Source organism: Phasianus colchicus, chromosome 6 (genome assembly GCF_987193195.1).
Source record: "Phasianus colchicus chromosome 6, bPhaCol1.hap1.1, whole genome shotgun sequence".
NCBI classification, from domain to species: Eukaryota; Metazoa; Chordata; class Aves; order Galliformes; family Phasianidae; genus Phasianus; species Phasianus colchicus.
The window spans coordinates 3,799,212-3,816,325 of record NC_143441.1 but is presented as its reverse complement, the minus strand read 5'-3'; the positions used below and the strand labels follow the sequence as shown (position 1 = coordinate 3,816,325).

The 17,114-nt window shown below is 38.8% G+C and overlaps 1 protein-coding gene across 9 annotated transcripts in view; it reads left to right on the top strand.

Moving 5' to 3' along the window:
• The window catches only part of SUGCT (succinyl-CoA:glutarate-CoA transferase), a 328,623-nt gene that overhangs the window by 181,363 nt on the left and 130,146 nt on the right, over positions 1 to 17,114 (top strand). The window contains exon 13 of one of the 9 annotated variants that reach the window (XM_090142221.1): positions 8,357 to 8,943. The exons of the other annotated variants lie outside the window; for them this stretch is intronic. Coding sequence (XP_089998347.1) covers positions 8,357 to 8,440 — 84 coding nt within the window. The 3' untranslated portion in view covers positions 8,441 to 8,943. Of the gene's footprint in view, positions 1 to 8,356; positions 8,944 to 17,114 lie in introns of those variants that run through there. 9 annotated transcript variants of the gene reach the window in all.

The following is a 17,114-nucleotide window of genomic DNA, read 5'->3' as shown; positions in this document are numbered from 1 at the left end:
TTTTACTTAGGATAATTTTAAAGATCAATCTACAGCAAGTCTCCTGAAAGAACTGCACAGTACAGTATACTTACGAGTATTTTGGAAAAAAACCAAACCAAAACAAAAAAAAACCCATGTATTTGGTCATTGTTATTAAAATAAAAGGATCTCCTCAAGAAATTGATGGTGAATTTGAAGATTGACTGGAACCTCCTTTAAATTAAGTGTAACTAAAGGCCCCTCCTCATGGCAGAGGTATTGAAGTGGATGGTCTTGTAACATCCTATTGAATGCAGACAGTTCTATAATTCTTTGTAATCTTGAATTGTTTGCTTGAAGCAGTGTAACTTCAAGGCATAAACATCAGGAACTAGCTTCTAATCCTCTCGATGTGAGAGGTAAAATTTTTATTGACTTTTCACTAAACAGACTTGATTTTTTAGCCACTTGAAGTTACCATGATTTTAAAATACAGTTAAGTAAAGCTGCCTAAGAGATTGCACCACTCCACCACGCAAAATACCTTTCTGTAAAGCTTTGGGAATCTGTTGAGTAATGGTCAACTTGCAGGGATATAACATATACATTTGAAGCAGTTGCAGAAGGTCGAGAGAAACAGTGAGCACTGCTCAGGGAAGACTTTAACAGCTGCCCTACGTTTGTGATTGGAAAGGAAGAAGTGTCAGTTGTTGGTGAAAGGATAGAATTCTTGAGATTTTTTCATAAACCTTATCATCAGGTGATATCATCATACAGTCACAATCTTTGTTTTGTCTCCCCCAGAGGATCAGGATTCATCTTAAAACTTTCTCTTGAGGTCCATTTCAGCCAAGCATTTGCTCTGTTTTAATTCACATACAGGTTAGAGAATGAGCCATCACTGAACAGATTTTGAGATACCGATCTGGCAACAGTTTACCTCATTTCTCATTATTTTCCTGTCATTTTGTTATGATGTGTTTTTAAGAACATCCAGCTTTTTCTTGCAGGAAAACCATTTCCTCATGCAAAATAGAACAAGCAGACCTGATTTATTTCTCATTCCAGCTGCAAGTATGTTGATTTGTATTTAGTAGAGTTAACATCTTTTTTTTTTTTTCCTTCTATCTGTATTATAATATGGTCTGTAAGACCAGACTGGCATTCACAGTAGTACACATGGAAATTAAGGGGAAGGGGGGGCTGTGAGAGAGAATTTTGTTCCATTTTAACACCATCTATAGGATCCATCTGTAAGTTTAGTCTTTGCTGCTCATCCACGCTCCTTCAGAGGAAAGTATTCACCATGCTTGCTTGTTCTCCTCTGTGCAATACCAGTCACTTACTCTTAGTCTACAGTCTCTTTTTTAATCTAATACAAAAGGGATTGCATGCTGTGATTGCTTATCATAGCAGAGAATTAGATTTAATGGTGTAGAAGCCCCTTCCCTCTGTTCCACTAAACGGCCCTTTTTTGTCAGATGTGTTGAGAAGACCATTTTGTCAGATGTGTTGAGAAGACCATTTTGCTTTATGCAATAAATGTCTACTGCAATGTTCGCTGCTTTTGCGTGATGTAGTGACTGCTCTGCTTGTTATATCATCTTCCAGCCTCCTTTGGATGTGCTGGTTTTAAGTTTCTTAGGTCTCATAGTGGGAGAGCAGGTTCCTGAGTGTTGTGGTTTAAGGGACCAAGCACCACACAGTTGCCCACTCCCCGCCTCTTCCAGTGGGATGGGGAAGAGAACAAAAACAAAAAAGCAGAGCTCAAGGTTGAGACAAAACTCACTAAGATAGAGAAAAGGAAAAAAAGAAAATAATTATGACAAATATATATGCTATATAAATGTGTGATAAACAACTGCCCACCACCCGCTGACCAATGCTCAGCTATCCCCCACGCAGCAAAAGAAAGCGATGAACTCTCACCTCCTTCAAAACTCCTTCCTCTTGGTATGGGATGTCCCTTTGGCCAGTTTAAATTAGCTGTCCTAATTCTGTTCCCTCTCAGCAACTTGGGCCCTTCACTCAGAATGGCCTTGGCTCTGTACGATACCACTTAGCAGCAATTATAAACATAGGTGTGCTACCAACATCATTTTTCTCCGAGAACCAAAACGTAGCATCCTGCCAGATACCGTGCAGAAAACAATTTTATTCTAGCTGAAACTGAGGACCTGTAGACTTTTGGCCATAAAATGCTCATGCCTATTGATGACTACTGATATTTTTCTAGGAAATGAAAAAGAGACCATCTCTTAGGCAGTTTCGTGTGTCTGAACACTCGCTGTCTTCAAAATGTGAGGGTTTGCCTTTCAGATTGATGCATCTCCTAGTATTCCCCAAAATACTCAAAAAAGAAACTTTTCTGGATTATTGGTTTTACAGGATGGACCTATATTCCTCTTCTAGCTATTGCTTAGTTCTTTGAGCAGTGTTTGGTTTCCAGCTGTTGGACATGCTTTACTTGCTGTAAAGATAATCTGAGTATCTGTGATCAGTTTCTACAAGTTTTTGAGAAATACCAATACGCAAAAAGGAAGGAGGCAAATTTATTTATGTGGCTAAAGAATTGAGACAAGTGTCTGAATTTTGAAATGATGGGGTTTGTTACAGCTTAGACTATTAATGCTTTCACTCCTTCTGAAATTTCTTTTATTTCCACGTGGAAAATACTTTCCCTGTAAACAGAGATAGACCTGAATCAAAGCGACTGACATCAGTGTTTTCCACCTGTATAGAAATGAAATCTCAAACAGATTTTTCTTCATGTGTATCTGTCACTGAAAGTTGCTCTGTTTGTGCATGGATTTTATTATTTGTCTCCTGTAGCTAGTTAAGTCTAATAATTGTTCTGTTCTTCTTTCCATTATTCTACTTATTATTTCTATATATGGAGGGCAGTGGAATTTTGTCCTAATTGCAGTAAACAAAAGACAAATGCTGAGAGTTGAAATGATGCAGTGAATGACAGAACTGGATCCAAATAAGCCATGATTGTACACTTAGAGGTATGTTGTTTACTTTAAGGCTAAGGAGTTGCATGTTAGCTCTTCAGCTGTGGTTTTTAGGAGAACTTCTGAAATTGGCATTTGCTTTTGCAAAGTAACGTACATTAGGTGAGTTAAAAAATGAGCAATGAATAGATCTGGGACATGCTACCAGGTGTCACACATTTTCAGGGTATTTTTCCAGAACTAAATTGAGAGCAGGTAGGTCAGGAATCTGGTAGGAAAGACCACTCCATTCTTTGTCTTCCTCATTGTTCGATCTTAGATCTAGATTTAAGGATTATCTTTATGCAAAGTGGTTTTTACATTCGGAGCTCCGATGACTTGAAGACTTCTGCCCACGTGTGCTTAGCTGTCAGTGCATGCAATTCCAAGAGGGTGCTCAGCTCCTGGTGTGGGGTGCAGCTGAAACCACCCGTGCGTCTCACACATTGGAGAATGGGACTTAGAAGTGACATTTCTTCTCCTGTCTCTCAGTATGCTCCTTCAAGCACAGGGAATCTTGCCTATCAGCATAAGCTAGGTTTCCTTTTCTTTCTCATCACTAAGTAAAACCACAAGCAGAACTGCTCTATTCAAGGAATGCTATTGACACCTTTCTTTCAAGCAGGAGTACAGGAAAAGTAAAGCATTAAGCACATCATTCAGCGTTGTGAATTTGTAAGAAAATTTGGAAAAAGCCATCTTACTTCTCACAGGCTTCCTGTTTTGCAGTTTTTTATGGGGTTCAATGTTATGATATTTCAAAGACATTTTAATGTACAGGCAGTCACTTGTACTGGCATGAGAATACGATACATATGATCATATATTGGCAAATAGGTGCAAGTTAGATTATGCAGAAGGAAGAATTTGATGTTAAAAGGCATTCTGGGTTTTAAATATTAATGTTTACCAGTAGGCATTATATTCTGCAGGATTCAATTTGCACCAATGTCTCTCTTTGCACTGTAACACCAGCCTGAGTTGAAAATTATCCGGATATTCAGAAATTATTTTTGGTCTACTTCAGCCTCCTAAGTATCAACAGACTTGTAATTACATACTCTTTTTTTTATGTGTGGTGACCCCTAAGCTATTTTTGCAGAATAATTTTGAAACTGTGTGCTATCCTTTTAGGCTTTGGATGTGTTTGATGTGCTGACAGATGTGCTGTGATATTGGAGGTGGCAGGAGCTGTAAGCTTGTAGACCTCAGCTTGGCCCTTTGTATGGTCTGTATAACACGCCAAACACTGAAAACATGTTGTCATGTGGGTATGTGAGTATAAAAACATTGAACGTTCATTTCCTTGTTGATTCTGAAAGGGCCAAGTATTTACATGATAGTTCTTTTTCTTGGGGTCAGTTACTGGACAAAGTCTTCAGTGTCTCTGAGAGATGGCTGAGATTTTTCAAGACAGGCTTTAAATATTGCTACTCACTGCTGTGAAAGACTTACTAATACACTCATCGCTACATTAGTCCTCTGGGAACTATTCATAGGGGGTTACTTGAGCAGTTTCAAACTTTCATGAATAGTACATGTATTCATTTTGAATGGAAGGTGCTCTCTGGCATGCTCCCAAAGCACGAAACATGTCAAAACTATATCTTCATTTATTTGCAGAATCAACCATTTAAAAGCATGGGTTCCTTACTGTCCCGTACGTTGTATGCTCTCGCAGTTCTTGACTTGGTGAAAACATCAGTGAAGTAAGCAAGTTGTACAAACTTCAGGATATCATCAAAGCATGGAGAGGACCAAATGAGCGTTCAAACAAGAAGAGTTGTACTCCAGGCCAAATTCAAATACTTCATCAGCTGAATTCCTCTGGAGGCCAATAAACGTCATTTAAAAATGAACTTGTATTTGACACTTTAGGGAGTTGTCCTCTCTCTGAGTATATTCCAGTGCAGTGTGACCATTTAGGGCTGTTCCCATGTATGAATATGTTTGGCATTTGAGAAATAGCTTTTATATTTGTCTGGATATTTATTAGCAGTTCTTTTTCGCATTATTTTGAGATTCATATCTGATATTAAGTTTGGACAAGCTGTCTTGGATGATTTTTGTTAAGCTAAGTTGCAAAACGGCTGCAAATGCTGCTTTTTCACATTCTTACCAGATCGCAGATTATTCCTGTCACCATATCTTTTGACAGAAAAGCAACAGTAAGTCAGCCACTTATTTCTGTTGGGAGAAAAGAACGTTTGCAGCATTTCCCTCATTGCTGAAATAAATAATTCCTCCCTTGTTTCATGAAATCTTACTGCTTTTGCAACTTTCAGATTTACAAAATAAAACGCCTCTGGAGTTTTTCTCAGCAAAAGACTTTGATGGGATTTTGAAAGGATGCAGTAATTTGTTCAACTTTCACAAGAAAAAGTCCACGTGCACTTATCCTTTAAGTCAGAGCAACTTTCCAAAGATTGGTGTCATTTTGCCAGCTGGTCTTCATTGACCGATACTGCTAGAAAACAACACCTGGGAGTGAGGCTCATCTCATTTTTGCATTTGTTTCAGAAAGGCCTTTTCTTTTTAATTATCTTTCCTTGTTCCATTCTTGCAGATCTTTTTTCAAACAGAACTGCTTGCTTGTGGTTTCTCTGAGTTTGCTTTCCATTTGATTTCAAGCTCGCCCTGTAACTGATGATCCATGATGATTCACATCTATAGTGTCACGTATCATCCAATGTCCCGGCTTTTCTTAAAAGAGGGAGAGAAAGTAATTTGTGTCTGCCATCACAAACTATTTCATTTTCTGTTTTCCTAAAGCACTCGGTAAAAAATACAACTGATCAGTGCAGTAGGTGGCTGTTGAAAAGTTGGAGGGAGAATGACGCACCAATCAGTGCCACCTCATTCCTACTCTGTTCCTGTGCATCAGTTTCTGTGCCACTGCTGGCCAATCTTTCTTACAAGCAGGCCTTTCTCTCAAGGTCCTATTCCTTTCCCAGTTTTCTGTAATTTGTCTGCACAGTCATTGCTTTTCTCATATACACCAACAGTATAGCAACTACGGGCCTTGTCTTGTTTAAAGTGTTGTGGCTATTCTTGCTCTGAGATGTCATCTCAGCACTCTCAATGTCTCTTATTTTCAATCTGCTTGAAGTGCTTTTTGTGCCTCGCGTTAAGCCAAAAACAATTCTTTTGATACTCGACTCCATAGATTACTGACAGCCCAGTTCTGCTTTACTTTCTGATGTTATGTAACACTATACCACTCAGAAATTCGATTTCAAACGTGACTGCCAAGCATGGATCCTGCAGCCCATAGCCACGTGAAGCAGAGTTCTGTTTCACAAGTGGTCCCTTTGAAGTCAGTTGAGTTACACATGCTTACATCATGTCTGAACTTGGCCCACTGTGTTTACAACATGCATATTTGATATTGCACAGTGGGTGTACATAGCTTTCAAAATAATAAAATCTTTATTACTTTGAGGAGCGTGCACATTAAAGAACAGATTTTCATTTACACGAAGGCTCCATGTACTCTGCTGGCTATGCAAATAGCCTTAAAGCCAGCATAAATTCAACTAAACGCCCACAGAAAATCCGTTTTCACAACCAAAGTTGTGTAAAATAGTGTTGCATGTAAACTGAAATACAGCTTTTCCCAAAAGAGTTATTTTAATTTTGAGGCAATATTTTCACATTTCTTTTTTCTTTTTGTTTTCCAGAGGTGGTGGTGTTGTTGTTGTTGTTGTTCCCCTCCCACTCCCCCCGCCTCCCCCTTCAAGTGGAAATAACCATGAACTTTTTCTTATTTTTAATGTATATTACACCATCTTACGGTAAATCTTTTATGATGAGCAGCTGACCTGTTTTATCCCCAAGTGTTTCAAATCAAATGTTAGCTCTTTTTCTAGTTACCTGTTTTTCTAGCTCTAGACAGTAAGAAGTCTGCTCATTCCTTGGGTCGCTCTGAAGAAGTAAAAGCAAGATGTACTAAGCCAAATACATGATGTCAATTGGAATACGTTTGGTTTGGTCTCATGGTTTGTAACATGCATACAAACATACTTTGAATGTGAAAAAGGTAGAGGTGGACTGTGTCTAAAGCTTCTCCAATCTGTTTGTTGTTTTTTTTTCCTTTGCTTTCAAGCTCCAGCTGCACAAATTAGCCTATAGAAACAATCTCCTGAAGCTTAAGCTTTCTGCATATAAAATAATGAAGAGCTAGAAGCAGCATAAAGGTATTAGCTGCTACCTTGCAAAAAGGTGTTACTGTACGTAGATCACTTTGTATTTAAAACACAGGACAGGAGTTTAGGGATTCCTTGCCTGGCTCTTGAGAATCTGCGTATGGTCTGTCAGTCCGTCTGTGTAGTTATCAGTCTGTGTTGCAAAAGTGTTGTGAGAGTAGCACCACTTACACTTCCAATACAAAGATCTGCCTAATGGTTGTAAGAAACTTCTAGGATGGGAAAAAAAGTATTTTCTGCTATTATTACAAAAGTCCCAGATTTTTTATGTTATTCACCCGCAAGAGAAAATGGCTGTTGGAAATCTCAGGGGAGAATACATTTATGTGAAATCTAGCTATATCTGTACAGTTGTGTTCAAAGACAATTAAGCAAGTAGATTTCCTGTTTTGGCATAGGGTATTTTGTTTCTTTTGAACAGAATAGTATAATACTTATGCAGTGGATCCACACAGAGCTAATTTACAACTTTCCAGTATGATTCCTGAGTGCATCCTTCTCCTCTTCTTCCTTTTTTTCTTTTTAACTGGGAAAATAAGCAGTGTATTGGAAATTTTTCTTTATGTCCTGTAGGCTACACTTAACCACTGATGTTTTGGTAATTTGTGTTTTTAATGGATAGAGGGTTTTCCTTCTGGGTCATTTTCACAGAACAACTTCGGTTGTCCAAACATATTCTGAAATACATCAGAGATTATGATTTCAAAACATGCGTGCCTACGGCCAAAGTATGAGTAACACATGAAATTTTGTTCCATTCCATGAACAAACCACTGTTTTGTGGTGTAATACAAAACATATCTAAGCAGTTTAGATCACTATCAGGCATTACAACGTTAGGTTTTCTATTTATGTGACTACCCAAAGCTCATTAGAAGCTCATTTTGTAGCTCTAGGGAAGTAAGAATAAAAAGCAGTGAAAAACAGTACATTGTATTCTGTTCTAATTATACTCTATTTACTATACTTACTAATATATATCAAGTGTATAATTTGATACACTTGCAGTGCCCGACTTCCCAAACTTGTGAAGTCCAGAATTGTTCATAAAATGGTTGCGAATGCAACTTAGCTGTGTAACTTTGGTTGCATAGACAAACTGGCAATTTATGCATGCATGCTGGTTGCTGGTCCCTTCGTGCCACTGAGCACCCTTACAGCAAATTCAGGTTCCTATTCTCCACCTGCTTTCAGGCCTGCAAGGAAGCCTGCAGTTACCAGGCTGAGAAGGATCATCAGGAGGGAACTGATGGTTCTGAGATCTCAGAAATGATTTGAAAATGAATAAACTGTCAGATTCTGGATGGTGGATATTGACTTCTCAAAGCTACATTCTGTCTGGGTGAGTCTTCTTAGAAAAAATTGTCATGCATGTGGTGGTTTCATGTCTCAGACCAAATCCGTGCCTGGTGGGCTGGTAAAAACATTAATGTATGAGAGTGGGGTAGGTATAGAGCAAGGAGCGGGAGGTTTCCTTTGTAAAGGATGATATTCTCAATTGCTGTTTTTTGTCAAGTTTGTGGCTCTTTTGAAATGTTGGTCTCAGCTTTTAGTGCAAGGATGAATGCAGAACAAGCCACAGGCAAGTAGTAAAGCTTCTGCAGCTGAGGACAGAGAGAAAATAAGTCCAGTAGGTAACAGAAAAAGCAAGTTTTGGGCAACCTAGGTAAAACCAGATGATAACATTCACCTTTCTGTGCTCTCACCTCTCGCTGGAAATGATTTTCAATAATAAAAGGGTACGTTGCATAAACCCAACCAAAACCGAGTGTTTACAATTTTTTTCATAACGTAAAATTAATGAGCCATTCTCCCATTGGAAAAAAAAAAAAAAAAAAAAAAGCTTATCCCGGGTGTGCATTAGTGGGTTATAAGCTCACTTCACAGATGGTTGAATACACAAGACTGAAACACACCCAAGCCATGCACTGCATCGTGGTGAGGCACACTCAGTCATGGCTTACACAATAAGCAAGTATTTACCAACGTTCCTCTTTGTACAGTAAGGGAATATTTAACAGCATTCCTGTTTATGCAGCACTTTAAAATAAGGTATGTATGTATGCTTGTTCTTCTAACAGAAGGTGTGCTTTAAAATAAAAGCTGTGCATGAGAAAATTCCCTAAGATCCAGGAAGCAGGAATCTCTTATTCGTGCTCTTTGCGTAACGTGGGACAGCAATGAAATGAGAGTACCATGTAGTAGGCTGAAAACAATATGCCTGCTCCACAAAATAAATGTCTGTTAGTTTATTATACAACCACAGATAGCAGGAAGGCAGCAGTAAATGAAACCACAGATACTTGTCTCCAAAATAAGGGTGCTTTCACTTCTATGATCTTCTCTTATTTATTGTAATTAGTGAGAAGCTCTGTTTTTCTTCATCTTTAGCCCTTTTTCAGGTTTGCTATTATGCACCTTGTTATAAATTCCTTGGCTTCCAAGCAAAGTTTTATGGGCATTGAGTATTGTGCTTAAAAATAAAAATTCTGAAGACCCATATGTTTTGAGGTACAATTCCTTTCCTCAGAGGGTATATAACACATAAAACAAAAAAGCCTATTTTATAATGGAAATCTGAAAACAATCAGCGAGTCTCTTGTTCAAAGTAACACCGGGTTTGCTTTAATTTTCAACAAATTCAATTTTCTTTAAAGTGCCGTTTATATGCCCATGTTGAATTGTAATAGTTAGCGGTAATTTATTGGGGTTATTATTCCAGGATTTTTTTTTATTATTATTTTTTTTTTTTTGTCTTCTACGTTTGACCCTAGAGATATGGGAAAGGGGAAAAGGAACGCATGGTGCAGTGTGACACAGTGTACAGTGCAAGAAAAGGAGTGTTGCAGCAGGAAGGTTTTGTGGCAGATTGATTGCATTAATTCCCCCTTTTAAAAAAAAAAACAAAAAACATTAGAAGTGATTTCTTTTTTAATGCATGATGAAATTACCGTCTGTTAGTGATTGCTTCTTCTGTTAAGCTATCCTCAAAGCCACTGATTTTTATGTGATTCCAGGAGAGGGTCGCTGTAGCCCAAAAAATTGAGCAATTTCATCCCAATTCAATGCTAGTAGTAACAAATGGGAAGACTCCACTGTGAGCTTTGGATGACAGCAGTAATAATGTTCTTTTTCTGCTTGTTCCTCTGTATAAGCTAAGACCTCTTTGATAGATCTTGGGAATTGCTTATTGCTTTTTGAATCTGGAGGTACCTCTTTTCAGGCAGAGCCTTGCCATTATTTTCTTGTAGGATTAAGTTTTTAAGACCGTCCCATGTTTTCACAAAGACTAATTCAGTAACAACAAAAAGCTTCTAAGCCTTTCAAAAGGTTGTATTGGGCTATATCTTTATTTATTTATTTGCCTCCTGTAGTATGAGCTCTGATGTAAAACTGGAGGGGAAACTGGTATTTACAAATTGACCTGCATCAGGACTGATTCCCATGTTTTCATAGCTAACTCTCAAGAGGTGTTGATTTAAATGATGAAGTTATGCATCTTCCACCCCTAGCCTTCATTGTGTGAATGGTAGTGAAGCCATTCAGTGCCTCACTGAAGTTGAAATCTCATCTCTGAAGTCAGCCTTAGCCCTTTTGTAAGTGAGACTGACCAGACGCAGCTTTTTTTTTTCTTTGAGATTTCTTTGCTCCGGAAGATGTTGATATTTTGTTAACATGTTATCAGATGCAAAGAGGGTTATTGGAAATCTGAGGAATACTTTAAACATGCTGAAAATTATAAATTAAAGAGTTTATTTTGAAACCCCTTGTACGGTGATTAAAGGGAAAATATATTGCACTGCTGGCTGTCAGCCCTTTACAGAACACTGCAGGAAAGGCTGCAAGCCGCAGGAGGGAAGATTCTGTTGTGTGTGCCCTGGCAAAAATTTGTTAATTCAGTTTCTCTTCCTTCTCAACCATTTTGCCTAACTTATGTCGTTGCCTATGTAAGGCTTGCCAGGAACAGTAGTGCCAGTGCAGCTGACTGAGCAGTTGGATTCCCTCAGGGCCACTCAGAAGAGCAGTTCCTATTATCCCGCGCTGTGTGAGCTGCCTGTCTGCCTACAGTCAGGTGAACGCTATTTCTTGAAGTGAAGTTTCTCCTCCTGCACTGCTGCCACCTTTCCATCATCGTTCCTGCAGCCGTTCAGTGATGCAGGATGCTTACAGCATGCCGGAGCAGCGACCTTTGACTGTGTGTTCTTGTAATGCATCACCAGAGACAGCTACACCACGGGTGCTTTCATCTTCAGCAGCACAGCTGATCCAAGAGCGCCTTAGTGAAATGTTGAGGCAGAAAAAAATTCTCTCATCAGAGTAAGCGATAAGAACATGTGGGTGCAGTGTCAGAGGACCACGCAGAGGACCGTGCAGCAAACCTTGTCTTTTGGGGGATCTTTTCTCAGAACTCTCGTATTCCTATCCCTAAGCTATTTTGTGCTCTTTCTCATCTTGCAATGGAACTGCAAAATCACTGTTTGAGAAGTATTCTTGTTTTGCTTTAATCATTAGGTGGCTTTTAAGATGTGGGCAGAATCGGGCACGGAAACAAAGGCGGAGATGGTGGTGAAGAGCAGTGCTTTGGCAGCGGGCGAAGCAGTACGGGGCAGTGCTTTATGTAATGGGATACAAACGGAACGGCAGGCAATTGGCACCACAGGAGAGCTTTATGTAACGGCAGAGATAATCAGCATGTGGCTGGCATCAGGGTTTAGTCACAAATACAATGAGATGCGAAACAATTGCCTTGCCTTCTCTGCTTCTCTTGATGAGGTTACTGAGGGGAAATCCCGTTGTCCTGCTTTGAATAGGCATGTGATACTAGATGTATTTACTGGAGGAAAACAAGGATCCAGTTCCATTGTGCTGAGCCTTCTGTTTGTCTTAATTTATTTTTTAAAAACATGCCCTTTGCCCACTTGCTACTGCTGGGGGGACAGGCTACATAATTCAAAGCTTTCCTGAGGAAAAAGCGTAACTTGTTAAGCACTGCAGCATGCTTTTTGGCAACACTATAATGCTACCGAGCGGCAATGTAGTAAACAGTACAGTGCTTCAGAAGCCTGTGAAATACCAGCAATTTTAAGAAAAATAAGGGGATATATTTTCTCCTCTTCTTCTCTTTTTTAATCTTTAAACAAATCCCCCCAGTGCCCCTTGTATACTTCTGAAGTGGGCTCAGCTGTTGATTTAAAAGGAGGAGGAGATGGGCTTTATGGTTGGGCATTTCAGTTTAACACCCTCTTTCAAAGCAAGGCACTGGAAGGTTTTAAGGTTGCTCTTTCAGATCCAGAGGCTTTGGAAAAGGTTGGCTGTTGGAGGCTGATTCCCCCCTCACCAAAGTTTCCTTTGGTATGGCTCCAGGAAGGCTTTAGGGCATCCCGATTTCTGTCCACTCCTTGGCTTATGTTATTTCCTCTTTCAGTGAACGGATGAACTATTTTCACTTGCTTACGAACATGTTTTACAGTATTTTTATGCTGCTCTGAGTTTGTATGTGTCATGTGGATGAAAGCAGAATGGGTTACACTGCACCAATATCTGCTGTTTCTTCCTGCATCGATACATCCTATTGACCACTGCGTCCTGATAAAGTCTTGCAGTGCCAGAACCTGTCAGGCTGCCCAGAGAGGTTGTGGATGCCCCGTCCCTGGAGGTGTTCAAGGCCAGATTGGATGGGGCCCTGGGCAGCCTGGTCTAGCATTAGGTGGAATGATTGGTGGCCCTGCGTGTGGCAGGGGGGTTGGAGATTCATGATCCTTGAGGTCCCTTCCAACCCTGGCAATTCTGTGATTCTGTCAGAGTTGTATGTGCTGTGTGTACTATTGTAGATTGCAGAAAGAGGGAACGACCTGTAAATATTTCTGATCATCTGACGGTGTCACTGGATTACCATCTGGAACATAATGGCTTATAGGTCTGATTTTCAAAATATGGAACTCAAGCAAATGTGGTTGTACAACAACGCACACCCAAACGTGTGCATTTCTGAATTCACTAGATCATTATACCGATGATAGGTTCCCACAATTACAGTATTAATAATCATGCTTAAAACAGGCAGGTATATAATGCAGTACTCCAGTAAATGAATGTATATAACGCTCATCTGAGTGAAAGAAATGCATGAATGCATGCAGTAGTGCAGTAAAAATTTGAATAAAAATTACTTGTGTAGTGCACATGTGCAACAGAAACAATTTTTGGCGTGTAAGATGGACTCAAAAGTGGCCAACTAACTTGCACAGTAGACTTTCCTGTAAAGTTTTCTAAGTGTTTTGCTTAAGAATTCTATAGTTCATTCTGAGTAGAATGCAGTTCTCTTCAAATGAATGTGAAGATTTCCATTCACTTAAAAGAAATGTGCATTCCGCTCTAGCACTCAAACTCTTTTTTCCTCCCTTCAATTCTATTTTGGGCTTCTATATTATGGAATGTCCTCCGAACAGAGTATCTAAACGTGCACATAATTTTTCACTCCTGATAGATGCGTTTATTTCAAAATTCTTGATCTTAAGGATGCCTACATGTGACTTGCTTTATTACTTTTTGAAGGCTGTAATAATGAAAAAAGGATTTATTCATAATGGCGTATACAGAGATGACAGTTCAAAAAATGAACAGTATTTTTTTCCCCCATACTTATAATGAGGTCTAGTTCAGTTCTGATAAATTGGTGTACAGATGTTATAATTGCTTTGTGGATGAACTGTGCTGGTTTTAAATCCAGCTATGATTCATGAATCATAGATTGTTATCACAGCAATTACATCTCTGTTACTTATGACATTAGCCTGTCTGTCCCTCTGCTGAGAAGTGAAATTCCAATTCACTCATTAAGCTGGTAAGGAGGAGGTGAGATGTATTGCCTCTTCTGGGTGAGTTAAGGAGTATAGGACAATCAGAGTAACATGATGAAGGTGTTTGGGCTCAGAATTTGTTCTGGATTTCTTCAGGATACACTTTGTTCCACTTTTAATCTGGAACCTTTCAAATCAATATATTTCCAGTACAGAAAATCAGTAGAAAGGAATGAATATGCAGTTCATTCCCAGTTTTGGTTAAGATAGCTGTGCCATCAAGTAGAATACTTCACTTGCATCTTGTTCTTCCTCTCTATATTTATTTTTCTCTTTATATATATATATATATATATATAGAACATGTTTTCTTGGCTGCATAGGGACCTTGGTGGGAGTCAGCACATACTGGAAGAGTTACTGTATTTCATTTTCAACCTTTGTTCTGGCTTAAATAAGCTTTCTTTTTCTAACCTTATTTTGAGATTTTAAAATTTCTCTCAATGTTTCAATGTCTGCAGACTGAAAACACAGTGAAAGCAGGAGAAAAGCACCATATAGAAAAAATTTAGCAGTTTCTTCAAGAAGTGCATTGGTGCACATTTTGCTTGGAGTGAAGTGTGAGATTTCTTTTACTTCCACTAGTTAAAACAAACTAAATTGCTTTGCAAATGTAGAAGAGATAGCAGTTGGCAGACCTTGGGTTATTCAAGGCAACTATCCAGGGTTATTTCTGACTAAAACATGATAGTTTTCCACCTAGAGCTAAAATATCAGCTAATCTATGAGCTGTAATTGCTCTTGAAGTGTAGAATAAGAGCAACCCTTTACATCTCTATTTTAAATAAACCTTGAGGTTTTAGGCAAAGATTTGGGCATTTTTTCATCAGGTAAAAAGGAGCCCACTAGATGTACAGTTCCAAGGACCCCAGTGATGACTCAGAAATGAAAATATTCCGTTTGAAGGAGATGTAACATGCGAGCTTTAAAGAACTGTGATCATGGCAGATTTTTTCTGAATGTTGTCTCCAAATTTGGATGTGGTGTCAAGGTGTGCTTGAAAATTTTCCCTTGTTCCAAAGGGTTTTTAGTTCCATGTGGAACTGTTACTTAGACACCATCAGCAAAACGTTTTTACACGGGAAGGTATTTATTCATTTCCCTAGTTGCTAGCTGGTCCTCGGCTTTGCTTTAAACAGTTATCAGTAGTGTGGACCTTGAAAATTTAAAAAAAGAAAAAGAAAAAAGTAATTTTATTAAATTCCATTACATTTCTTTTTATTAAAACATATATATTTATGAGTAAACAAAGTATATTTTTATTTCCTTGTCAGTAGGAAACAGAATTTAATGGCAAGCAATGTTTTTTTCTACTGCTTTTGAACCACAGAGAATTTTACTCAACTCTTGTATCTTCTGTCCTCGGAAACCTTTTTGAGTCCCTTAGCATTGCATAGTGTTTGAATGTTTCTAAGAGGCTTTCTGTTTTTAATCACGTGGTATTTTTTATTTCTTTTTTTGTCTCTTTGATCTTTGTGTTATTCTGTATGAATCAATTCAAACGGTATTGTCAGATAAACATTATTTAATGTAACTATTATTTGTTTCTTTTTTCCTTCTAATTTATGATAATGATTAAGGTTTTAAGTTTCTAGTATTTTGTTCACCCAATAGCTCTGCACAGGAAGAACAGAATACATTTTACCTGCTGAGTCTCTTTGGTATATGCCTCTTTTGGTTGTGAATCCAGCAGCTGACCAAGAGTCTGTTAAAGCACTTGTAATTTCAGTCTGAGTTAGTCATTTATGCAAACACGTGATCAATCTTAGGAGTATTTACAGTCAGCACTTCAAAACTTGAAGTATGTTTTTTAATTCTTTTTACTTTTCTGTCCCTTATACTTACCTATTAGTCAGAGTGAGTAACTCCAGAGATGTATTTGTAGTATAAAAGACACCCTCACAGCTACGAACACCGAGACACAGTGCAAATCGTTATGCTGTCCATGCACACATGACACTTGCTGGTTTTTAACCTCTTTTATGACTGTAACCACAGCACTGTAAAAATTACTGATAGAATTAACTGTTAGTTCAGCATCATCGGAATACTTACGTTCACAGTAATTGCAGGAAATACTAAAAAGAACCCAAACTGGGGAGATCTTATGACTGCATGGCAACATCTCTGAAATGTGATGTGAAATACACTACTTTCTACATTACTGATAGTTATACTGCTATACTAATATATATATTTTTTTAATGATGATTGCCCCTCTCACCCTTCCACATTCAAAATGCAAGGTGGGAGACCAGGTTAGAAGTCACTTTTCCCATTCTTACTGTTATTTTTTAAAGTTTGATGGCAGTGTTATCAGCTTTTTGAAGTATGGATTCTTGTCGGGTGGAAGTGTGCGTATATGAAAACTCTTCAAGTAATTGCAGAGATTTGTGCTGCAGGGGTAACTGTCTGGGATCTGGAGTCCCACACCTGTAGAATTCCACGAGCCCTAGCTATTTATTGCCCTACGAACCTTTGCTTTTGCTTTTTCCTTTAACTGTTTTAGGTCAATTGAATGTACAGCCACAGCCTGTGGAAATGGACAGATGCTGCATATGTGACAGTATGCTGCCAGAAATGGAAAAAACACAAGAAAGGGCAGCCTTGGATGTTGTATCCAGCTGCCTGCTGTGAGTTTTCCACTGAAGCACTAGAGGGATTAACAAAATGCACTGCCAGCTTTACATGAGCTGGAACAGGCTTTAAAATGGAGATTCTTACATTCTTCTGTCTACTCTCCTTTCCCAACCCTCTGCCGTTCTCTTTTTTTGGCCCCCCTTCTGCCACCGCCAGTGAAGTTACTCAGATATTTCAGGTTTGTTGTTCCCTTCTTTCAGGTGAATTGAAAGAGAGGAGAGGAGGGAATCTCCCAAATGAAAAACACCAATTTCGCTTGGCCATATAAAGCTAATGTTCATGGGAGATTCAACAAAATGACTTGGCTGACAGAAATGTTTATTCTGAGAGTGAACATCATGAGAATAAACTGGCAAAAACAGAGGGAACATGCCTCTTGGTGCTGCTGTGGGTTAAGTCTCAGCTTACAAATGTAGCTGCAAGACAGGTTCTCTAGGTAGCGAGGCCTGAAG